Below are 24,728 nucleotides of genomic sequence, written 5' to 3'. Positions count from 1 at the left end.
GCACTCACACTCAGCCACAGCCCGCACTAGACTGCTGTGAGGAGCATGGGTCTTACTCAGAATCGGGCCCCTGTCACCTGTCTATCCGTCCGTAAGTAGATATGGAGTGTCTGCCCCGTGGGAGTGTCTCAGAAGACAGGCTCACGCCCCCTGGATGTGTGGCCTTAGAAGAGGGATGTCCAAATGCTCCCAGACCTGACAGTGGATGGCCGGGGTGGGGGGGGGGGTGTCCCCCCAAAGATCCAGCCTCCCTAGCTGCGGGCTCCTATGGGAGGTGAAGACCGAATTCAGTGGCAGGAGCGGTTCTTGCCCTCAGGCCTGTGCCCCCAGGCCCGGCCATGACCACGGAGGGTGCAATTACTTGGCTGGGCCTCCCGTGAAGTGTGATATAGCATGAGGACTACAGCTCAACCCTCGGCCGTGCTACACACAAGGCAGTGACCTTGGACAAGTGCCCCAGCCTCTCTGAGTCTGCTTGGTCATCTGAGGCAGAGATAATATCCCACATGTGCAGACCTTTGGTGGCAAGTGTGTTAGGGATCTGAACGCCTGGCACGGGGCAGGGGCTCAGTAAGCGTTTGTCCCCTGACCCCTGTCCACTCCTACCAAGTGGTGCCTACCATAAACATCCGGGTAGCCAGTGGTAGGAGATTTCTGTCGCCGTTGTAGCAAATAACCCCACACTTGGGGGCCTACGACAAGCTGAATTTTTTTCTCTTACAGTTCTGGAGGTCAGACGTCTGAAATCAGTCTCCCTGGGCCAACGGCAAGGCTGGGAGTCCTTATGGAGGCTCCAGGGGAGAAGCCGTTTTCCTTGCCTTCCGCAGCTTCTGGAGGCCCCGTGCATCCTTGGCTCGTGGCTGCCTCCCCACCTGCAAAGCCCACCTCTCCACGCTCTGCCTCTTGACGCCCCACCTCCTCTCTGACCGTGGTCGTGGCTCCCCCCGGTAGGACACGTGTGACCGCACCGGGCCCGCCGGACCATCCTGAACTTGACCACGTCTGCGACGTCTCCAGTAACACAGTCTCGAGTGCCAGGATCAGGACGCGGGCACCTTCGCAGCTCCTTGTTCAGACTGCCAAACCAGACCCTTTGGGAGTCTACCCGAGGCGTAGTGATTTGGACGGGTGAGACGGCGACCAATCCCTGCGATCGTCTCCATAATAGGGTTCCGCTCTGCCAAAGATCATTCTAAGGAGACTTTCCTAAGTGGGGAAAAGCTAAAAAAAAAATCAAAATTAAAAACGCCAGTGGCATTGCCAGGTTCCCAGGATTCCAGCTTCCTTGTCAAAGTACTGAGTCAATGCAAAGTCCTCCCCCAGATTCCAAGGGTTCTGACACCTGTATCGGACCCTGGCCCTGCCTCAGCTGACCTCCAGCGGGAAGGCTCGCCCCGACCAGCCTGGGTCCGGGGCAGGAAGAGGCAGGCCCCAAGCAGAGTCGGGGGTTCAGCGCAGACCCTCCCCTCCCACCCAGGGGGACTGGTGCATCCATGGCTGCTGATTAATTAATAAAGCCCCTGCCTGCTCGGGACTAGTGACAGACACCAATAATCTGGAAATGCTTTCTACACTTCATCCCCCAGCTTCCTATGAACCAGGAGACATTTCTACTTTTTTTTTTTTTTTTTTTCCTGGCAAAACGCATCCCTGTGAAAACTGTTAATTAGGTAAGTAGAACCCAGTACCACCATCCTGGCTACTGATAAACTGGAATTAACTAGTTTGATTGTGTTTATTCAAGCCTGACTCCGCACACTAAACGCGTAACCTATCCGTTCGCTAAAGAGTTCCCTCTGTAGGACATAAAAGTAATATTAAAAAAAATAATAAAATTCCATGGCAGTCAGTGAGATTATAATCTTAGGAAGGTAATTTACGGGGAAGTCTTTGTCCAAGGCCCTCCTGTCGCCAAGAGCAGTGGGGTGATGCGCTCCACTGAGAAGACTGTCACAAATTCTTGTCATTCACCTTCAAAGAGGAGTCTCCATGCTTCTGGGGTGACCAACTATTAACAAGGGTCTGTCAATAAATAGGGACTTAGCTCTGCTCCTTTATGTCTTAGAGTGCTGGTGAAGAACATAGCACAAAACAGTCTAGATGTGGTCCGAGGGAACTGCAGGGGCTCTCTTTCCTCGGAGCTCCCTGCGGGCCGAGCTCTCCATGGGATTCTCACATCTCAGCCTTTTGACAAGCGTGACGTAGGTGACATTGGCCACCTTCCTGATGAGTCGAGTGGGAAAGGGAGGTTATTAGCGTCTGAAGTGTTACACGCCTGGGAAGAGTTGGGATGAGAATCCAGGAGGTGTGATCTTAGCTTCTGCCCAGTGCTTTGGCTGGTAAACCAATAACCTAACACTTCTTGTGACCAGTCCAAAAGGAATGGAGAAAGGGAATCCTTTGCTCATGATTTATATATTGCTTTTGGGCATTACATCTGCCAGACGTAGGGGGTCCCTGAGCAAAGTTAAGAAGGCGGCCATTAGAACCCGGTATGATGGACAAAGGGGCTGGGAGGGAAGAGGGGGATCCGGGAGGGCTTTCGGGGCAGCGACCCAGGGAGGGTCACAGGTAGGGGAGTGACGTGGCCCGTGAGGTGTTTGTGGAACGCCACTCTGGCTGAAGCTGGGACAAGGTCTTTGAAGCTGGGTGGACTTTCTGTACCAGCTCCTGCCTTAGACCCAGGCCAGACCTGCTCTCGGCCCAACTGCCCTTGGCCCACAGCCACAAAGAGACTATTCTCAGAAAGTAGGACCGGGTTCCCTCGGTCACCTTGTGTGTCTGCGCCTGGGCTTGAAAGCAGCTCTTCTCCCTTCCCCCCGCCCCCACTCGCTCTCGCTCAAGGTGGCTGTCATAGCCTTCTTAGGTATAACTTAAAGCTGTTTGGGGGTTTACTAGACAATTCATAAGCAGAATATAAAATCTTTTTTTTTTTTAATCTATCGATTCAGCTACTTTTTTGACCGTCTACCAAGATCTTTTTTTTTTTTTTTTTCCTGTCAGTGACTCTCAGGAACAAAGTTGGAAGCTTCCTCACCTCTGGTTTAAATTTACTTCAACCAAACCTTGCCAACACAAAGTTTATTCCCATGAACCCTGAGCACAATCTCCCCTGTCCGGGTAACAAGGGACTTGACCTCTCAAGAAACACTTTCTCCCTAAATATCAAAATAAGCTATTTAACAAAGTTACAAGAATTCTCTCTCAAGCTAGGTGCTGTGGCTTTATTAATTACAGGAAAGCTGAATGTCCCGGATTCTGCACATGTCAGTTCACTAGGGCCAGTGACAACAAACCCGAGAGACTTCTTAAAATCTACTGTCTGTCCTCAAGAATCTCCAACACTCACTGCTCAAATGAAGTGCGATGACATTTATGTAACCAGCTTAGGAAACAAAAACTACCTGAAATCATGCAAAGGTCTAAGCTTCTAAAACAACGTCAGCTACCTCTAAAGGGTCCATTAACACAGTACTTTGAAGCTGTGACAATAAGCCAATAAATCACAACGACACAAGCCAAATGTACTCTACTGGAAAGCTATGAAGCGGACCTTGCATTTCAAAATAGATGATGTGTGATATTGCTGTTTGTACAAGGAACTCTGGTGTCACTGTTGTAATTATCACAGTGAATTCTAATTATGCAGATCATTAAAATTATTCCCACTGACATAAGATAGCATCTTCAATTTTCTACTTGGTAAAGACTCGTTAAGCATATAGGGAAAAAAAAGTGTTAATTAACTTCTGGAAAGAACGTTTCTGCTTCTGTAGCGCTTAGCGATTTCCTTAAACATCGAAGCTCTTGTGAAATTATTCAGTTGGGAACCCTTCCCCTGGTCCTCAGATTCCGGGGGGCGGCGAGGGGGGGAAGTTCTCCCCACTGTTTCCATGCTAATCTTATCATTTCATTTTTCAGACAGACTCAAAGGGCATATAGGCAGATCTAAGGAAAAGCCAAAACAGGTAGGTTAAGGTACTGGCTACACAGCAGATCTGAAGGCGAGGAACAATTGCCATGTGTGGGCCCCACGGGCCCGGGGCTCATCCAGGGACAGTATGGAGCAATTTGTCGATGATCTTCTCTCCAAAGGTCAAGGTTGCAACCTTGGCTCTGCCGCCTCGTAGCAGCAGCACAGGGGAGACCTAGAGCCTTCCTCGTGTCCACACTTTGATTTGTAGAACAGGAAGGGTCACGTGGCTGAGCTCCAACCCCCTCTAGGGGGGTCTACGTAAACTCATTTTGAGCAGACACCAAGGCAGTGATGGGGTGGAGTGCCCAACTCATGTAATAAAAAACCTTGTGACAACAATCTTGCTTTTCTCTCTCTGAAGCCCTGAGCTCAGAGACCGGCCAGGAGCCGCCCTCTAACCCGACTGGGCACTCTGGTCTCCAGTGCAGTGGGGGTGGGGCTCCCGCTTTCCTTTCCTTTCTTTTGGGATCCCCAACACCTCTGCGGGAGGGATGGTGGCAGGAACTCAGCAGGTCCCACTTACGTCAGTCTGTTTTCAGAGCTTTTTTTCAAGAGGCGCTCGAGCGGACTAAATACACAGAACAAGCTTCGAGACCGGCTCTGGGGAATGAGCCACACCGTCCTCATCACTCCTGCCCTTTTCACAAAAACCTGCATTCTTTGTCCTTCCTCTGCCACCGGGAAAGGTGCAATTCCAAGAGATGTTCTGTTTAAGGCCCTGGAGATGAATGAAGGCCTCTGGGGACACAAAGGCGCTTGGTGACAGGATGGGCTTTCTTCCCAGGAGCCACGGTAGAGCTCACCTCCAGCTCCGCCTCCAGCCTCAGGACAGAGACACATTGAGAGTCTTATAAAAAGATACCATACACTGGAGGCATCTCTGCTAGGATTCCAATTAATCCCTTTTGTATAGAGACCTTTTTTCTTTTTTCATGTGCTAAAGCTTTTTTTTTTTAATTCCAGTATAGCCAACGCAGTGTTAACATTAGTTTCAGGTGTACAATATTCAACAGCCCTGTATATTACTCGGTGCTCATCAAGGTTAAGTATACTCTTCATCCCCCACCCCCACCCCATTTCACCCATCCCCCCACCCACCTCCCCTCTGGAAACCATCAGTTTGTTCTCTATAGTTAAGAGTTGGGTTTGTTTGGTTTTTTGGGGGAGGGGGAGGAGGTCTTTTTTTTTTTTTTTAACCCCTTTGTTCCTTGGTTTCTTAAATTCTCACATAATAGTGAGATCAAATGGTATGTCTTTCTCTGACTTACTTCGCTTAGCATTTACTCTCTAGGTCCATCCACGTTGCTGCCAATGGCACGATTTCATTCTTTTTTATGACTAATATTCCATTGTATATCTATACATCTCCTTTATCCATTCATCTATAAATGGACACCTGGGTTGCTTCCATAATTTGGCTATTATACATAATGCTGCAATGAACACAGGGATGTATATATCCTTCCAAATTAGTGTTTTAGTATACTTTAGGTAAATACTCAGTAGCACAATTACTGGGTCCTATGGTAGTTCTATTTTTTACTTAAGGAAACTCCATACTGTGTTCCAGAGTGGCTGCACCAGTTTGCATTCCCACCATCGGCACAGGACGGTGCCCTTTCTCCACGTCCTCCCCAACACCTCCTGTTGCTTCCTGCCTTGTTGATTTTAGCCATTGTGAGGTGGTATCTCGTGGTTTTGATTTGCATTTCTCTGAGGAGGTGATGTTGAGCATCTTTTCATGTGTCTGTTGATCATCTGGATGCCTTCTTTGGAAAAATGTCTGTTCATCTCTTCTGCCCATTTTTAATTGGATTTGTTTTTTTAGGTGTTGAGTTGTATCAGTTCTTTGTGCATTCTGGATACCAACCCCTTATCAGAAGTCATTTGCAAATCTCTTCCCCTATTCAGTAGGCTGCCATTTTGTTTTGTTGTTTCCCCTGTGCAGAATTTGATGTAATCCCAATGGTTTATTTTCACTTTTACTTCCCTTGCCTCAGGAGACATATCTCGAAAAACATTGCTATGGCTGATATTAGAGAAATTGCTGCCTGCGGCCTCTTCCAGGATTTTTACGGTTTCGCATCTCACATTTAGGTCTTTAATCCATTTTGAGTTTATTTTTGGTACCGTGTAGGTGGTCCAGTTTCATTCTTTTGCATGTAGCTGTCTAGTTTTCCCAACATCATTTGTTGAAAGGCTTTTTCCCATTGCCTATTCTTGCATTCCTTGTTGGAGATTAATTGATCATATAATTGTGGGTTTATTTCTGGGTTTTCTATTCTGTTCCATTGATCTATGTGTCTATTTTTATGCCAGTACCATACTGTTGGTTACTATAGCTTTGTAACATAACTTGAAACCTGGAATTGTGATGCCTCCGGTTTTGTTCTACTTTTAAAAGATTGCTTTGGCTGTTCGGGGCCTTCTGTGGCTCTATATAAATTTTACGATTGTCCGTTCCGAATCTGTGAAAATTGTGTTGGCATTTTGGTAGGGATTGCATTGAATGTATAGATTGCTTGGTTAGCGTTAGTGAGTTAGTTATTTTTGGTGCAATTATAGGTGAGATTGTTTTCGTAACTTCCCTTTCTGCTGCTTCATTATTAGTGCATAGGAATGAAACGGATTTTAAATCCTACTTTTCTGAATTCCTTTATCAGTTCTGGTAGATCTTTGGTGGAGCGTTCAGGGTGTTCTCTATGTAACATCGTGTATAGACCGTATTTTTTAAGAAAACACAATGGGGGCGCCTGGGTGGCGCAGTCGGTTAAGCGTCCGACTTCAGCCAGGTCACGATCTCGCGGTCCGTGAGTTCGAGCCCCGCGTCGGGCTCTGGGCTGATGGCTCAGAGCCTGGAGCCTGTTTCCGATTCTGTGTCTCCCTCTCTCTCTGCCCCTCCCCCGTTCATGCTCTGTCTCTCTCTGTCCCAAAAATAAATAAATGTTGAAAAAAAATTTAAAAAAAAAAAAAAAAAAAGAAAACACAATGTTCAGTGGATTCCTGTCTTTGGAAGACCGCTGGTGATGTCCCCCTGACGGTAGCGCAGCTACCAGATCTCAGGGGCGGGCGAGCGGGGCTGCCTCCTCCAGCCTCAGCCACCTCCCTTCTCCGCACGCCACCCGGGCGCCCAACTCGGCCAGTCAACACCACCCGGCACTCACAAGGCTTACCTTCCATCAAGAAATTAGACCATCGGTTGATGGCAATTTTTATGTCAAATTTAACAGAAGAGTATGAGAATCACTCCGCATTTCTAAAAACGGAAGATCACGGGCACTCATAATCCACACTGCTACGGACTGAATGCCTCCCCTCAACATTCCTATGTTGACCCCAAACCCCCAGAATGGTGGTGTTGGCGGCGGGGGGGCTTTGGGAGGTGACCGAGGGCAGGGTCCTCACTAATGGGATTTGTGCCCATTTAAGAGGGACCCCAGAGGGCTTCCTCATGAGGACACGATGAGAAGATGCCGTCAATGAACCAGGCACAGCCCTCACCTCACAGCTGGTGTGCTAGAGCCTTCATCCTGGACTTGCAGCTTCCGGAACCAAAAGACGTAAACATCCGTTGTTCACAAGCCCGCCCCGACTGTGGTGTTTTGTTACAGCGGGCCCGGGCAGAGGAAGGTGCAGTGTTCCTGCTATTCGGAATGAACGACTCACACACAGGATCCCTGGGTTGGCAGTTTATTTAAAAAAAACAACACCCCAGTTATCACATCTTCCTCCCTGCCCATCATTTTTCTTAACAGAAGCAGCTACGAAAAACTTGGGGAGATATAATTATCTTTGCAGAGGACTCATGAAGAAGGACTCAAAAGCTCCTCGTTTTGCTCCTGAATCAGGCAAAGAGCAAATGACAACCTAAGAGCAGATTTTGTTGACAGCAATATCGTAACACAACATCGAATCATTACAGTGCAGTGGTTCTAACGAAGTTCACAATAGAATATCCGCAGCCCCAACACCAGACACACCAAAATCGCCCAACTGCTCACAGACTGGAGAAATCCGTGCAAGCAGCTGCCGTCTGAAGAGTCAAGACCGGAATCGGTAAGGCTCGGCCGTCGGGGAGTCTGGGCACCAACAGCCCCTGCTGCTCAGGGAGGCCCCGGGCCGCCCTCACTTGGAGTCTTGGTCTTTCTTTTCATCCAGAAGGGCAGAGCGGATCCCCAGCTTTTTCAGTTCCTCCACCAGGTCCCCATTCTGGTGCATCTGCAACAGAATGTCACAGCCCCCCACGAACTCGCCGTTGAGGTACACTTGCGGGATGGTGGGCCAGTTGGAATAGTCTTTGATGCCTACGGGGAGAGAACATTTCAGTGTCATTTAAATAGTCAGAGCTGAACTTCTCGTGGCAAAATCTGTTTTCCACGCGCTCCCAGCAGGACATCCGGTGCTGTTCCCTTCTTGCTTCCCCCATCCCTGGGGGACGTGTTTGCCACAGACTCGGAGCTGCAGAGTCAACTGGGTCACGGTTCAAACCCCACCTCCTCCAATTACGAGCTGTGAGGCCTCGGCCAAGTCTTTCCACCATCCGCCTGTTTCCACCCCCATCTCGCAAGGCTTTCACGACGGGACAATCAGGTAGGCAAGGCTGTCGTAGAATGTCTCACACACACACACACACACACACACACACACACACACACAATCGGCAGGGATTGATGGCAGAGAACCGACCGGTTCATGTAAGTCACACAACACGTACAGAGCCACATTCTCCATTCATCTGCCAGTCATGGTTTCAGTAAGACCAAACGTTAAAGAAATGCCAGGACTTCATTTCCAAGCAGACTACTTAATATGGGTCTATCATGGACCCACGGGTCCAACTCTGCCAAATGAGGCAGTCCCCGCCTCACGGTTTTTATGCCTATCTGGGTTGGTCATGGATTTTGCCTTTACTTCTTTGACCCAGAGAAAAATCTCTTTCCTAGGGCAGACTGCAGCCCTCGCCCTACTCAGCCCCTCGGATGGGCTCTCCACAGGGCAGGTGGATTCGGCTCAGCACAGAACTCGCAGCGACCAAGTCAAAGCAAGGAGAAGCCCGAAGCTCGCCTACGGCCCATGTCCTGGGCCAGGAGCGGTGCCAGAGGGTGAGGGGGCCCCCCCTCCTCGTTCTCAAGCGCTCACGGAGGACAAGAAACCAACCAGCATGCGCGGGATCAGTCCCGTGTGTGAGCGGTGTGGAGGACACACAGAGATGAGGCACATCCTAGGACAGTGAAGCCGTGTGGTTCTTCTGTTCAGCTCTGGGCCATGAGGCCGATGGTCTTGACAACAAGGTAGGGAAAAAGTGTGGTTTCGATCTCAAGACAGAAGGCTGCTCTTTCCTCACATTCTTCCAACCATTCTACTTCCTTCCTACTTGTGAGTTGAGATGAGAAAACACTTTCAAAAACATGGCCTTCCAGCAAAACGTGTGTTGGCTCTATGAAAAACGGACGATGGTCAAAACCATGGCACATGACCATCAATCACTATATATCTGCCATGTTTACACTTCCATAGATATTTTCAAATGGCCAAAACGAGCAAACAAACAAAACAGCAACGTCAACAGGCCGTTCAAACAAAACACAATACCGTGCAAATTAAAAGTCGTTCACGTGGGGGTTTTCATGCAAACCAACGAAAAATACTGGTGCTAAAAAGCTGGTCCTGGATACCCTATCATTTACCCAGCATTTATTTCCCAAATAAAAACACCAACTTGAGTGATGACCCAAATCCTAAGAGGCAATGCGTTTTTCTCTTTTAAATAAGTCACTGCCTTCTAAAAAACGGTAACTTCGCTCCTAACCACAGCACTAAAGACAGCCCCTAGCTGAGAGCTTTATCTTTCTTCCCCAGACTTCTAGGGAGATAACGGGTCCAGCGTTACAGGCCCCAGAAAGCACAGTTTTGTTTTTTTTTTTGAGGTATAATTGACATATGACATATTATTTCAGGCATACAATATAATGATTTGATATATGTATATATTACAAAATGATCACCACAATAAGTCTAGTTAACAGCTGTCACCCTATAAGGTTACAGAGGTTTTGTCCTGTGATGAGAACTTTCGAGATTACCTTAAAAGCTTACAAATGTGCAATACAGGATTGTCAGCTATAGTCACCATGTTGTACGTTATATCCCCAGAAAAGCACAGTTCTAAGCCACTGTGAGTGTCTTAAAAAAAAAAAAAAAAAAAAAAAAAAAAAAAAAAAAAAAATCAGCTAGAGGTAGGGGGGTTACTAATAAAAGGAAAATTTCATTTAGCCTTCAGAATGTCTTCAGAATACCAAATATCTAGATATGTTAGAGTATCTTGATGAATTAAAGTTTTTCATCATTCTGCTACTTGATGCCACAGAGATGACTTAGCATGAGTTGTATTTAAAAAAAAAAAAAGCTCTGTCCTTAAATAGTCTGTTAGAACGTATTTCACAAAGAAGCCAGTGATCCATCTTTTTTTACTTTCATGTGACCGAGTGGGTGTGGGAATTAAGAAATGTTTGTTTGTTTGTTTGTTTGTTTGTTTATTTATTTATTTTTAATTTTTTTTTCAACGTTTTTATTTATTTTTGGGACAGAGAGAGACAGAGCATGAACGGGGGAGGGGCAGAGAGAGAGGGAGACACAGAATCGGAAACAGGCTCCAGGCTCCGAGCCATCAGCCCAGAGCCCGACGCGGGGCTCGAACTCACGGACTGACCGCGAGATCGTGACCTGGCTGAAGTCGGACGCTCAACCGACTGCGCCACCCAGGCGCCCCAAGAAATGTTTAAAGTCAACACGAATCTCTTGCAATTCTTTGAAAGCTTCTTAAGAACCTTCTGTATTGTGTGCATGTGCCATTTATGTGCATGCTTTTACATCTGGGTCTTTTTCAATTGGTAATACATTGTGTGAAGCTTTCCAAGACAATGAATATCTACTGATTCTTTCGGTGAGTCCCTACAATTTTTGAAGCGCACCATAAATAAGAGTAAACTTGCCATCTGAGGTCGCCCGAAAACCACACGCATCTGATCCTAAAAAGTAGTTTTTTTACATAAGATCTTTGCTAAGTAAAAGAATGATTTGCTTCCATCAATCGTATTTATAGCACCACACTCAATCAAAGCTTTAGGCTCGATTCCTTCATTAATTTCATGCTGCTGCAGATCACATGTCCAGACAAGACAGAAGAGGCAGACACGCCACCTTTAAAACTACCCAGCAAGTGGGCTTTCCAACCTTCCTGAACATCCCCCCCCCCCCCTCCGCCAGTCACGTGCGAGGGAGCTGGGACTCCTTCCAAACCCCAGAGTCACACTATCTTGCCCAATAACTTACATTTCAGGAACTCAGAAGCACCGCGCCTCGGAGCCCATGATGGCATTGTGACAGTGGCCAACGGGCCTACTAGCTGACAGTTGATCAAAACGAAACCTACCTGCTTCTTTGGCTTTTAGAGTAACAGAGGTTACAGGCAGCTGATAGCAAGGCAAAGCTTCAGCGTCTTAAAAAACATACTATGTTCCTTTTTTTAGAAGTCTGATTATAAGTTTAAATATTTAACGAGACAACCAGTGGATTCCTATAGCACGAAGCGAGTAACTTCTGAGACTAAGAGACTGCGGCTCACAAGTTGAAAATTAAAATGAATCCCATCGGTCCACCATTAATTGTTTAAACATGGCTAATTTCTCACACTTTTTAATTCTCAAAACCTGCAATATACAGTGGTAGTTAACTTTCACTCCAAATAACTCAGGATCGGAGAAACTCGTGAAATTGAGAAAATCGTATCCAAGAGTGGATTTTAATGACAATGGTATTTTAAAGACGATAGATGACAATGATTCAGTTTGGGACAAAAGTACTGACTGCGAAGTTCTACATAGGGTGACACTAGGAATTTGGAGTGACGAAGGAGGTGGTCTTACAAAACCGGTTCTACCTCTACCTACTGCCCCACCAAAAAAATTAATATTCCAAAGCATCAAACCAGAGTGGAAAAAAAGTACTTCCAGAACTTTCGAAAGGGACTTTTCAAAATTCATCCCATTTCGGAACATTAGACTTCGTTCCCGGTTTGGACAACAAACAAATGATAAGAGTTTCCTTTTTTTTTTTTTCCTGGTAGATTTTCACCATAGGAGCTTCAGAGTCTGATGCAGGTTAACTCTGCCTGGGGCAAGTCACGTCACCTTCTCCTGAAGTCCTCCTAGGAAACAATGATGTCAGCACCCCCATGAGATCACCTGAGCAGAGAGACCCTCAACAGGGGAAAAGCAAAGGCTGGGGACAGAGTAAACAAAGCAATGGCTTTAAGGGCAGCCGACTGTGGCTTGCTAGCTTGCAGATGTAGCTTCAGATAAATTTGCTCATGTCTTAGCCTCAGTCTCCCTACCCGGGAAGTGGGAAGAAATCCATGCCTCACGGATTTATTATAAAGATGAATTGAGACCTAATTGGTGAAAGGATTGAGCTTGCACATTCCAGGTGCAAGGCGGATACGCTCTCCTCTCCACCAATGCCCCCTACTCCACCCTTCAAGTCCTGCCTCTCTAGAAATACGTGCAACAGAGGACGCCCAGGGAAGAATGCTGGAAAAATACCAATCAGGTGTGCCAGGCACTTGCTGATAGGGTTACTGAATTTCACATTCTTTTTTTTTTTTTTTTCAACGTTTTTATTTATTTTTGGGACAGAGAGAGACAGAGCATGAACGGGGGAGGGGCAGAGAGAGGGAGACACAGAATCGGAAACAGGCTCCAGGCTCCGAGCCATCACCCCAGAGCCCGACGCGGGGCTCGAACTCACGGACCGCGAGATCGTGACCTGGCTGAAGTCGGAGGCTTAACCGACTGCGCCACCCAGGCGCCCCTGAATTTCACATTCTTTAAGTGTTTTCAATACATACCCTCACTTAACCTTTGTAAGAGTCCTTCCGGGAAGGCATAATTAGTCCCTATTTATCAGAGGAAGAAACTGAGGCTCAGAGAAGTTCTTTAACCAAAGTCACAGTGCTGGCAAACGGCCGGGCCTGGATTTCCAGCCGGGTTTCTAGGAATCCAAAGGACAGGTTCTAGACCTCCGCAGGTGGCCTCTGGCTGGCACGTCCCACCCCTGCCCACGAACCATACTTACAACTGACATGTGTCCGCAACACGTCGGGCCGTTTCACACCGGTAACGTCTGTATACACGAACGGCATTATGCCATGACTACCTTTTTTGCAACTTACTTCGTGACTGCACCCTGTAATTTTTGAGATTCAGTTACATGAGATACATCTAGAACTAGATCACTCTACCACAACTTAGTTTTCTATCGCCTGACTAAACCACAGTCTGTTTATCCAGTCTGCTAATAGGCCAAGATCCTCTGTTGCCAAGTTTTCATTATTACAAGCAGTGCTTCAGGGAATATCATTACATGCATCTTCTAACTCAAACACAGGGGTCTTCCTCGGTGGAGAAAGAGGTGGCAAACTACGGCCTTTGGGCCAAATATGGTCCACTTCCTATTTTTTGCAAATCAAGTTTTATTAGAACTTGGCCACACCTACCTGTCTAGGTACCATCCGACTGCCTTCAGGCCCCCAATAGCAGAGTGGAAGGGTCCACAAAGACTGAAGTACTTACTCCCTGGCCCTTTACAAAGGTCGCCTGTCAACCCCACTTTATTTGTTTGTTAACGTTTGTTTATCTTTTGAGAGAGAGAGAAAGAGCGTGAGTGGGGAGGGGCTCCAGGCTCTGAGCTGTCAGCACAGAGACCAATGCGGGGCTTCAACTCACAGACCACGAGATCATGACCTGAGCCGAAGTCGGACGCTTGACCGACGGAGCCACGCAGGAACCCCTGGCAACCCTCACTGTAGACTGTATACCCAGGAGGGAAGCAGCTGGTCACCTTCAACTTGACCCGGCACCGACAGTTACTCCTCCGAGGTGTTGGTGCGACTGGATTCTCTCATCCACAGCATGTATCACATCCATCACAACAAAGACCCAGAAACACCACCCCCTCATCTTTTAACATTTGCCAAGGTCCCAGATTTGTTACTGTTGCCCGAATTCCCTGATAGTGAAAAGGCCGTGCATATCTTCAAAGGCTTAATAAGCATTCAACAATAAGATAATGGCTATTCATTCAACAGACACTGCTCCTCGTGAAAGCAAAAAACAATGGGGATCTGAACAGGCAGACATTTAAGAGGGTTTGTTTTTAAAGAGCATGGAAGACGGTTTCCGATATGATAAATAAGAGAAGTATTTACTTATTCATTAAAATCATCACCGAAAGCTCGCGCTGCATAAGCAATATACAGGGTACTCAGGTAATGCGGTCAGACATGGTCCCTGCTCTCCAGAGGGCAAAATGCTAAGCATGGACACGTGTGATCTCAAATGCATTTAAAAACAAAACAAACAAACAAAAACCCAACTAGAAACTAGATACAAATGTTAATGGTGTATGCAGAATTACAGGTAGTTTCCGTTTATTACTTTCGGCATTTCCAAGTTTCCTCGGTGAGCATGTTACTTTTACAAAGGAAAATAAAAGACAGGCTTTGTTCAAAGGAGGATTTGGATATGCTGACATCTGTCTGCGGGGACCCACCCGACCCCTTTGTGGCTCCCTTCTGTGTGTATTCCAGATAAACAGGAGGAAGAAAAGACCGGAGGAGGACCTCACAGTCGTCTTTGTTCCCTGGGTCACAGGTTGAGACCTCTCTGCATCACACCTTGGGAACCGGGCAGCAGGAACGAGACAGAGTCTGTGGGTGTTCTTCAGGCTCTGAGCCCTTCGCAAAGCTGTGGCACAGGGAGAAAGGAAAGGAGTTTGGCAGCTGCCCCTCTCCAGTTACTAGCGGTGACCTTGGGTCTAGGAAGGGTGCACAGAGGTAGCTCTGACTAGCAAAAGCAACCATCAGACAGCGTGGCAGCTTCTCTTGGTAAAGTCAAAAGTGTAGAGAATAAAGAGATGAAAAGTCTGAATGTTTTATAAAGTCTTACCCTGGCTAAATGAGTCCCCACTGCAGGAACATGCACACACTACCCTGCTCCGATCTGCAGGTTAACAGTTGCACGTGAGTTTACTTTTCTAAGCAACACAAAAGGTGGATGTTATGTTCAACATATATGCAACACATTTATTGACCAAGATGACAATCTGGTATGAAACAAAATGGGAATGGAAATGTTGAAACGCTACGGTCAAGAAATTTAAAGGCTGGGGCGCCTGGGTGGCTCAGTTGGTTAAGCCTCTGACTCTTGGTTTCAGCTCAGGTCATGATCTCACGGTTTGTGAGTTCAAGCCCCACGTCGGGCTCCGCAGGGCTCTGCAGGGCTCCACACTGCGCGGAATCTGCTTGGGATTCTCTCTCTCCCTCTCCCTGCCCCTCCCAGGCTCATGCTCTCTCTCTCATATACACACACACAAAATAAACAAATAAAGCTTAAAAAAAAATAAATTTAAGGGCTAAATTCCTGTAGCTGTTGTCTGAACACTTAAGAAAGTGAGACTTAGGACACCTGGGTGGCTCAGTCAGTTAAGTGACCAACTCTTGGTTTCAGTTCAGGTCATGATCCCTGGGTCATGGGATCAAGCTCCGTGTTGGGCTCTGCACAGACACCGTGGAGCCTGCTTGGAATCCTCTCTCTCTCTGCCTCTATCCTGCTCATGTACATGCACTCTCTCTCTCTCTCAAAAAAGAAAAATAAATAAACTTAAGAGAGAGAGAGAGAGAGAGAGAGAGAGAGGGAGAGAGAGAGAGAGAGAATGTGAGAGACTGGAAGCCAGACAGGTGAAACGGAAGCCAGGAATCCAAGTGCTATGAGTCAGCCTTCTTATTTCTGCTCCTACTTTGTTCTTACATTCCAGCATAGCCTATCTCCAGTTGTATTCCACAGGAGAACAGAAACCACAAACCAAAGAGCTTCAAAACTTCGTACTAAACAAGCTGTTAACAACGCAACTTTTTATGAACGGCCGTCCTAGCGATTTGCAGGGGACCTGTGGCGACGTCCCCACGGAAAGATTACAGAGTAGTTTCTCCTATCTTATCTTTTAAGTAGAGCAGCCACTGCTGGGTGAAGTCCGCAGATACTCCCCGTGCATAAAAAAACGAAAAACCAAAAACACCCCAAGGCCTAGCGACCGGTGGCATCCTAGCAGGAAAACAAACAGGGATCACGAGCATAGTACACGGTAAGATCACATAAAGCTGGTCATGTTAACCTGCCTTCACTCCTCCTAGTTTCCACCCACAGAAACCAACAGTGTCCCAGGGATTAATTTGGGGGGGGGGGGGGCAAATCCTTGGAAAACCAAATATCCCAATAATAAAATAGCTACCACTTAGTGGGTGCCTTCTGTGTGCCGGATAAAATGAGGGGCACTTTTCTAAAAAGTTTTACTTTCTCTTTCTTCCTCATCGAAACTTTGTCAAGTCTGCTCTCCTCGTATCTTCATACGACTGAAAAAGAAAATGCAGGGATGGGATTTAAGGCTGCACAGCCGACGGGCTGCAGAGGGATTACAACCCCAAACCTTTCCACCACAAGTGCCTGTCTCATCAAGCAGAAAGGACTACGACTGATCATTTCAACTGGAGAATAACAGTCGTAACAACTGGAGAATAACAGTCGTAAATATGTAATGACAAAATGGGAGAATTTTAGGCTTGGGATAACAGAGAAGCTGGCCCCGTAAGACTGTTTCTGGAACACTGTCACTAAAGAACAGCACTAGGCTCAGGGAGGTGCCAGGATTGAGCCACTGGGAGTCTCTAACGGGAAGGCAGGACACCAAGCCACCCTCTAGGAGGTACATACAGCCTCCCCACTGCTCCACTAACTCTGACCCAGGACCTTAGCCAAGGGGCAGGTCAACACACTCCTCTGTCCTCTTCCTCCTCCCCCACAAAATAGGAGAAAGCATGTCAATAAGGTTCCTGGCACGGTGCTTATTAGGAGAAGTACCAATCGGGGCGCCTGGGTGGCTCAGTCGGTTAAGCGTCCGACTTCAGCTCAGGTCGCGATCTCGCGATCTCGCGGTCCGTGAGTTCGAGCCCCGCGTCGGGCTCTGGGCTGATGGCTCAGACCCTGGAGCCTCCTTCTGATTCTGTGTCTCCCTCTCTCTCTGCCCCTCCCCCGTTCATGCTCTGTCTCTGTCTCAAAAATAAATAAACATTAAAAAAAAAAATTAAAAAAAAAAAAAAAGAAGTACCAATTAGCTGTCCGGGCACTCCCGCCTCTACCTACCTGCTGCATCTGGCCCCAGACCCTAACTGGTCCCTGGTTCCTTCAGCTCCAAGCTTCAGTTACCTAGGGCACGGGGTTCATTCCTTATCTCTCTGTCCACAGGCCTCTCCATGCCCCAGCACGCCCCCCAATCCCAACCTGTCCTTGAGTAGCTAAAAACAAATTTCATGACTTTTTCTCCCACACCAAGTGATCCCAAGTAAGACTAGTCTAAAAGCAGTGTCAACCCCCTCCTTGTGGCAACAACAAAGGATGGTTCCGGACAGCCCGAGCCTTGAAGCACCAGCCAGCCTCAGACAAAGGCAACCCCGGCCCTTCCTCCACCATCAACAGCACCGGCTCCTTATTCGTGAGGCAGGCCGACCTTCTCAACGTGTCCCCCAAAGTGCCTACCTCCCAGTGGTTCTTACTGTATTCCTTCTTGCCTCCCTTCCCCATCACTCTCCCCCCGACTGAGCCTGAGAGATTTGGCTCCGAAACGCCTCCCTGGGCTCAGCGTGGGGACCAGCGAACAGCTGGGACTTACCCAATGCCCAAGTTGGCCAGAGAACCGGATGCCCAGATCCTCAAGATCCACTTCAAGCCAACCATGCCCCCCACTCGACCCCGAATACAGTGCAGGAACCCGCGCCCTTAGCCCCGCTCGAACCACCCCCCCCCCCCGACCTCTTGCGCGACACACCCAAGCCCCGCGGAGCGGCCCCGGCCCTTCGCCCCTCACCCGGCGGGCCCCGCCTGACCTTGCCGGAGCTGGGGGTCGTCCAGCACATTGTAGGCCGCGTAGTCGCGGACGCCGTGCAGCCGCAGGATCTGCACCACTGCGTTGCTGAAGCCGCACTGGGGCTGCTCCGGAGTCCCCTTGAGGAAGACCACCACCTTGTCCTTCTTCACCAGCGCGTCCAGTTGCTCGGCTGAGCCGCCCCCGCCGCCGCCCGAACCCGCCGCCCGCACGCCTGGGCCCCAAAGGCCGCCGCCGCCGGAGCCGCGCCCCCAGCGGAGCAGAGCCACCGCCACCCGGCCCAGGGACCCGCTCATCCCCGCACGCTGGCCGGAGCCCTCGACGGCTCGGGACCTCGGCTCACCCCCGGGAGCCTTCCCCGGGCCCGCGGCAGCCCGGCCCGCCCCCCGGAGGCTCTCATTGGGCCGGCTCCGAGCTCCTCCCCGTGATTGGGCAACGCTAGCCCGCACTTACTCGATTCTACCAATCGTATGACTCGCCCGGTCCCCGACAGGATGGAGGTGGTCCTTAAGCCCGCATCCTACAGCCCTTACTATTGGCCGCTGGCAATCGCTTTGTCAGTTGATTGGAGAGAGTGAATGTCCATCAGGGTCACGCTCCAAGGCGAGGAGAGGCGAAACCAGAGGGAAAACGACTTCCCTCCGGAGGGTAGACGGGCCTGCTGGGATACTCCCGGATGACTGCGAAAGGCAGTGGGCGGGCTCTGCCGTTCCGCGGCACGCCGGGAAGAGGTCACTTCCAAGGGAAGGTTCCGGTTCCGGCGTAGGCGGTGGTTGAGTTGCCGTGGCAACGCGGTAACCCGGCTCCGGGTTTCCGCGTTAGGGGCGGCGGCGGGGCTGGAGCCGGCCTGTGCCCGCCTTTCGCAGCCTGGGTGAGCGACGCCGATACCTCCGTGCGGCCGCGGCGGAAAGCCGCCGTTCGTGGTGGGAGCGGGGCCGGGGCCGGGGCCGGGCGCTGGGGGCCGGGGCGCCCGCGTCGAAGCGGGCGGCCACGTGTCCCGGCTGTGCCTTGGCCGCGCTGCCCGCGTGGGAGCCGAGGCCCGGACCCGGCCCGGCGGCGCCCGCCTCCGGCGTTCAATTATATCTCGAAAATAACTTTTAAAATTGTGTAACGTGCTCTCGTGTGCATATCCCTTCCGGGTTTGGGGCTTCGTGGACTTTGCAGCCCGCCTCAGTCCTTTGTTGCCTAGGGAGCCACGAGGGAATTGGTTCCCTGGACAAACGTTTTCTGAGCGGGTGCTGCGTGCTAGGCACGGTGCCCGCGCGGGATGCCCGGACTTGGTGCCCAGAGCTCGTCAGCGGGAGAAGTGAGAAGCAGGTACAAAGCAGGGTGCGGGTGCAGAGAGGAGGGCAGAAAGCCTCCCGGGCTCGTTGCTTTCTCAGTTTTCCATTGTACTTAGTGCACCTTGAAATATATATTCGCTAGCTCGTTTGTTGACTCCCCCCTCCCCTTCCCGGCACAGGACTTTATTCACTACTGTAGCCTCAGTTCCTAGAACGGTGCTTGAGACGTGGCGGGTGCTCCTCTTGGTGGAATGAGCGATTCGGGGAGATCGGGACTCACGTGAAATCGAGACGTGATCTGTAGTCTTGGAGCCGCGCTGGGTTGGTGGTACCCTAGAGCACACCAGACTTGCAGAAAAAGCATACTCCAGAGGAAGCTGAGGCATGACTGCTCAAGAGCCAGCCGTTCTATGTGCAATTTTCCTCTGATAGTTCCTGGGTGCTGTTGCCACGGTGATAATGACCGCGCGCCGTGTCATTATCTATCGACGGACAGCAAGAGAAGCCTTGCAGTCGAGATATTGTTTAACAGACAGAGTGGTTTCTGTTGGACACTGAGTACTGCTACATTTTTTTTTAAATTTTTTTTTTCAACATTTATTTATTTTTGGGACAGAGAGAGACAGAGCATGAACGGGGGAGGGGCAGAGAGAGAGGGAGACACAGAATCGGAAACAGGCTCCAGGCTCCGAGCCATCAGCCCCAGAGCCCCACGCGGGGCTCGAACTCACGGACCACGAGATCGTGACCTGGCTGAAGTCGGATACTTAACCGACTGCGCCACCCAGGCGCCCCGTTTTTTTTAAACCTTACGTATTTTAAAAATGGTTTCGAGAGGTGACCTGTTTTGGAGGTTCTCAACTTCAAAATCAGAGAACGAGGCCGTGCTGGTAACAAGTAATCTTGCAACCATTCTGCCTGAAACTGGGACCCTGGTGAATTGAGAATAAACTCAAGATATTCCTCAGAAGTGCTCGTCCCTGACATATTTATTTCATCCTTATTGACGGTATGGATATGTGATAGTTTTCTGACATTGATCTGCTTCTTACAGAATCCTTTTTCCGCCCCCTCCCCAGCTTCATGGATTCCAGGTAAATCAGAGGAGCAAGCATCATGAACGGAAGTATGTACAGGAAATGCCGTGGTGCTGAAGCCTAAGCGATGTTGCAGAAGTTCAGGACCTGGTGCGCTTACCAGTTGGGAATGTATTATTTCCCAAATCACCTAATTTTTCCTCATGCTTATAGTAAGTTGGGTTTTTTAAATAAATAAACAGATAGATTAAAAATATAAAAATTTATATATATATAAACATATATATTTTTATATATTGGTATTGTTTTGGTATATATATTGGTATATATATGTATATGTGTGTGTGTGTGTGTGTGTGTGTGTGTGTATATTGGTAATTTGTTCCTGCAAAGCTAAAACTGTTCACTGCCTCCACGAAACTGACCTGTTTCTGTGTTGACTGGAATAGGGAGAAAAATTTGCAGACTTCTCTTCTGAGGATCCAGGGACGTAGAACAGTAACGCGAGGTGACACATCTCTTACCTAGTATGTAGCATCGGCTTGGAAGCTTAGTTGTCTTTCTTACTGTCAGACGTTTTATTGAGAACACAGCTGTCATCATGAGATTACAAGTAAACCCTGAGGAGGAAGAATACCCGGCCCGCGTTCTGGGAACTTACAGTAAGTCGAGTTGCTGTGGGCAGTAGAGCATAAGAACGCAGGTGAAACCTAAGGACATGAGAGAGCATGTCTGTGTTCATTCAGAACACTCGGTGGGGCGGCTTTGATAGCACGGTCAAGGGCAAGGTAAATCTAAACTTTTGGGTTAGGCATCGCAACCAAAGAAATGAAAACAATTTGAAGTTTTTAATAAAGCAGCCAAAAATACAAAATGTTATGGATGTTGAACATACTCCTTTCTGTCTTTGATTTAAAGCCACCCTTATACTCTGGTTTCTCTTCAGATCGAATAAATCTTTCGCCTTCTAAAACCACCATTGAGGGCGCTTGGGTGGCTCAGTCAGTTGAGCGTCTGACTTGATTTCAGCTCCTGTCACGATCTCTCGGTCCGTGGGTTCGAGCCCCACGTTGGGCTCTGCGCTGGCAGCACGGAACCTGCTTGGGATTTTCTGTCTCCGTCTCTCTCTGCCCCTCCCCTGCTCACGCTCTATCTCTCCTTCTAAATAAATAAACACTTAAAAAAATAAAAAATGAAACCACTCTTGGAGTATTGCCTCCAAACATTGTGATTTAAAGAAACGAAGAAGGTGGTATGCGAGATATTTCTTCCAAAGCATCAAACTCTCATGTATGATTTGGCATTTTAGTTTTGAGGTTTTTCTTTAGAAATCTGTTCTATTCATGCCTGAATCACTATATGGTACACCTGAACCTGATGTAAAACTATACATTGACTATACTGGAATTAAAAGCAAAACTGTTTTCTATAATGAAAACATGACAAAAACCGTTGTCAGAAATCTGCTTTTATGCTCCAATGTATTTTGGGCGTTTTGAGCACGTAAGTCAATTATCTTTATCAGTTCGTGATGTCTCCCATGTGAACATTAGTAGAAAGTAGAGGTGGGAAGTACACAGAAAGTTATTTAAATCCTGGGATTTTGGTCACAAAATGTAATTAGACCACAAACTAAATAATCGTGCCACGTATAAACATGCTGGCTCAGGCATCCTCAAAACGTTTTTCTCTCTGTGCTTATTTATAGATAAAGTTTTACTGTGTTTCGCACAATCTCTGCTTTCTACCCAGCCCTCCAAAAGCAAATTCAACATTGAACCTATGGTTACAAACCTTAACAAAGTTGAGCTAGTTTCTTCCCATATATCAGCCCTAAATGAAGAGTCCAGATTGTTGAACCTAAGACAATACGTTTTCTGAACGCTCAGCAGATCAGCGTTTCCAACTTCAGGTCTTAAGGTCCCTGCTTTATTCTTGCAAAGAGGGTGTGTTTCTATGCATAGGACAGGTGATACAGACATGTTGGTCCAAGCCGGCCAGAACATTCTGTAAGTGTCATTTTAAGAGAAAAGTGGCTGTTTGAGCCACCAGACATGCCTCAGCTAAAGTAAAATAGCATCTGAGACCCCGAGTTCCACAGTCATGAGCTGGAACCTGAACCCTTTCGCTGTGGGGCACGGAGCGAGTATCCAGTAAGTTTAGAGCATCAGTGTGACCATGGAATTAAGTGGTTTCCCCAGCCACCCTAAAAATAATGGAAAGTACGAGAAACCAAGACAATGCCCAGCCCTCTGAGAGAATTTTTGCTAATCCCTAATGCCAGACAGAAACGCCTTTGGGGATTCCTGACCTCTATTTGACAAGACAGCTGGTTTTATAAATACTTCTCTGGCCATGGGAGTGGCCTCAGTTTTTCTAATCTCTGTTTCCCACATCTCGTGGGCTCAGCCTGGAGTCAGGGAGGAAGGCCTCGTTAGGACCCCCCTCTACGGGTCCTGCTCTCCCCTGGGCGAAATGAAGAGAAACGGTGCGCTGTAAATTGGGTTGAGTTGGGTCCGGAACGGACGGGGAGACGCGTTCCCTGAAGAAGCATGCGTGGAAAGCTTGGATGCCACAGCAGAACCTGCTTCCCTCCTGGGATTTGGAATGTAGAGGTGTGACGTCACCGAGACGGGTTCCTTCTCGGCACTTTCCACCCCTTCCCGCCTTCCCCTTCCCGGGTTTGTGAAAATTACGTTTGCCGTGTCTGTGAAGGTTTACGCCGATTTCAAGATGTCTCTGTATGAGGGCTGCAGAGTTTTAAGGCCTCGATGTGTACTCCGTTCCTCTGCTTCAGAACATTCGCCGCCCCCACCCCCTGCCCCCAAATAATATCGTCTTGCATGTGTCGCGTACCGTTTTGTTCTTTCTGTGTACGTGAACTCATTTGATCTGTTCGTTATCCCTAGGCTAATGGTGCTCGGACGTTGTGGTCCCCAAATTACGTTCTCCAGTATTTGTTGATCACATCTTTTTGGCAGACTCCAGCACTTTGGGTTCCTCTATGTGTTTTGTTGCCTTGAAAGCCCTTTTTTTTTTTTTATTTTACTGCTGAATCATAGCCTCACAAGCAATTCCCGCAGAAAATCAAATATTCCTGAATTATCTTTGCTGCATGTGTATATATTGGATACAGATGTGATTTTTTAGGCGCCCTGAAACTAAAATGGCAACAGTTTCACTCCAAAAATCCGATGAAAGAAAATATCAACGTGGCTGTTCAGTTCAGAAGCTCTGTGCTCCTTTGTCCTCATGCTGCTGTTACACAGTGAGGACCGAACTTGGGAGTAGCCCTTTAAAATGACACATATTTAAAAAAAAAAAAAAAAGGGACACATATGCTGGACTTTGTTGAGAACCTCATTTTATTCAGAGGCAAAGAACCCAAATCATAACCTCCTATAAGGTAATAATAAGAATAAAGTGATGGGGCGCCTGGGTGGCTCAGTCAGTTAAGCATCTGACTTTTGATTTTGGCTCAGGTCATGATCTCATGGTTTGTGGGCTCGAGCCCCATGCCAATAGCGCGGAGCCTGCTTGGGATTCCCTCTCCCTGCCCCTCCTCTGCGCCCTCTCTCTCTCTCAAAATAAACATTAAAGAAAAAAAAGAAGTAATCAGGAACCGTGTTAAGACGAGATTAAAAGTGATAAAACGGGCACTTGGGTGGCTCCGTTGAGCGTCCAACCCATGATTTCATCTCAGATCATGATCCCAGGGTCATGGGATCAAGGCCCTCGTCAGGCTGCGTGCTGAGCGTGGGGCCTGTTTAAGATTCCCTCTCTCTCCGCCCCCCTCCACCCCATCCCCTGGTCACTCTCTAAAATATATTTTTGAAAAGTGATAAAAAAAATCTTGATTAATCTTGAGATAAAAGAATCTCAACCGTTTAATGAAATTTTTCATCTTTTGCATTATGTGCTTTTTTTTTTTTTTTTTTTTTTTTTTTTTTTTTTTTTTGCCAGCAGATATTTTCCATAAGCTCAAACTGCTAACTATATTCCAACAGCTTCCAAGGAGCCAGTGCTGTTGTGTGTCAGACCTGCTACGAGGGTTTATCCGTTAGCAGAAGGTTATGTCTCCCTCTGATGATCACTGAGGTTGAGGCCAGATGAACATAGAGAAAATTTTCATTGTTTTCTCTTGAATGACTGCTAAGACGTTTTGCCAAGACCACAAATACTCTTTCCGATGAGTCAGAATTGCACTTTGTACTTCAGCCTTTGAGTCTGAACCCGTGCCCTCGAAATTAAATCTTGCCATCACAGCGATCCAGTTCCGGGCTTCTGCAACCATCCAGCCAGCCAAGGAAGGGAAATTCACCCAGGGTTTGACAGAGGAAGGGGGTGGGGTGGGAATGGGAGGAGACATTCATTAACTGTTCGATTTCCTTTATAGGGAAAAAGTGGAGGATTTTAAGTAATCCCCCCCCCCTTTTTTTT

At 48.1% G+C, this 24,728-nt stretch overlaps 1 protein-coding gene, 1 long non-coding RNA gene and 1 other non-coding gene across 5 annotated transcripts; 2 read left to right on the top strand and 1 right to left on the bottom strand.

Annotated features, from left to right (window-relative positions):
- Window positions 1-7,650: 7,650 nt before the first annotated feature.
- Window positions 7,651-18,357, bottom strand: GLRX5 (glutaredoxin 5). 3 transcript variants are annotated; one of them, XR_006293493.1, is made up of 4 exons: window positions 17,970-18,356; window positions 13,109-13,219; window positions 12,882-13,024; window positions 11,759-12,219 (listed from the first exon to the last, which is right to left on the bottom strand). XR_006293493.1 is itself a non-coding variant. In XM_043556958.1 (2 exons), the coding sequence occupies exons 1-2, from the start codon at window positions 18,262-18,264 to the stop codon at window positions 8,102-8,104; spliced, it is 474 nt and encodes a 157-aa protein (XP_043412893.1). In that variant the 5' UTR covers window positions 18,265-18,342; the 3' UTR covers window positions 7,651-8,101. The 3 variants fall into 3 exon arrangements, 1 of the variants encoding a protein (XP_043412893.1); XR_006293492.1 differs by having other exon boundaries at window positions 12,882-13,219; window positions 17,970-18,357; XM_043556958.1 differs by lacking the exons at window positions 11,759-12,219; window positions 12,882-13,024; window positions 13,109-13,219 and adding an exon at window positions 7,651-8,280 and having other exon boundaries at window positions 17,970-18,342.
- Window positions 18,358-18,606: 249 nt separating this feature from the next.
- Window positions 18,607-21,372, top strand: LOC122469505. Its single transcript, XR_006293494.1, has 4 exons — window positions 18,607-19,285; window positions 20,331-20,500; window positions 20,738-20,950; window positions 21,235-21,372. It is a non-coding gene; the product is annotated as an uncharacterized LOC122469505 (long non-coding RNA).
- On the top strand, window positions 19,547-19,823 carry LOC122469862. The gene has a single exon (XR_006293742.1).
- Window positions 21,373-24,728: the final 3,356 nt, after the last annotated feature.

This window comes from Prionailurus bengalensis, chromosome B3, assembly GCF_016509475.1.
Source record: "Prionailurus bengalensis isolate Pbe53 chromosome B3, Fcat_Pben_1.1_paternal_pri, whole genome shotgun sequence".
Classification (NCBI taxonomy): domain Eukaryota; kingdom Metazoa; phylum Chordata; class Mammalia; order Carnivora; family Felidae; genus Prionailurus; species Prionailurus bengalensis.
This window is presented reverse-complemented; position numbering and strand designations above follow the sequence as displayed.

What these genes read in the sequence shown, in the direction of transcription:
- GLRX5 (XM_043556958.1), bottom strand. Translation starts at nt 18,264, where the DNA reads ATGAGCGGGTCCCTGGGCCGGGTGGCGGTGGCTCTGCTCCGCTGGGGG. An exon ending in CGACCCCCAGCTCCGGCAAG is followed by an intron (nt 8,281 to 17,969) that starts GTCAGGCGGGGC and finishes CTCTCCCCGTAG; the next exon opens with GCATCAAAGACTATTCCAAC.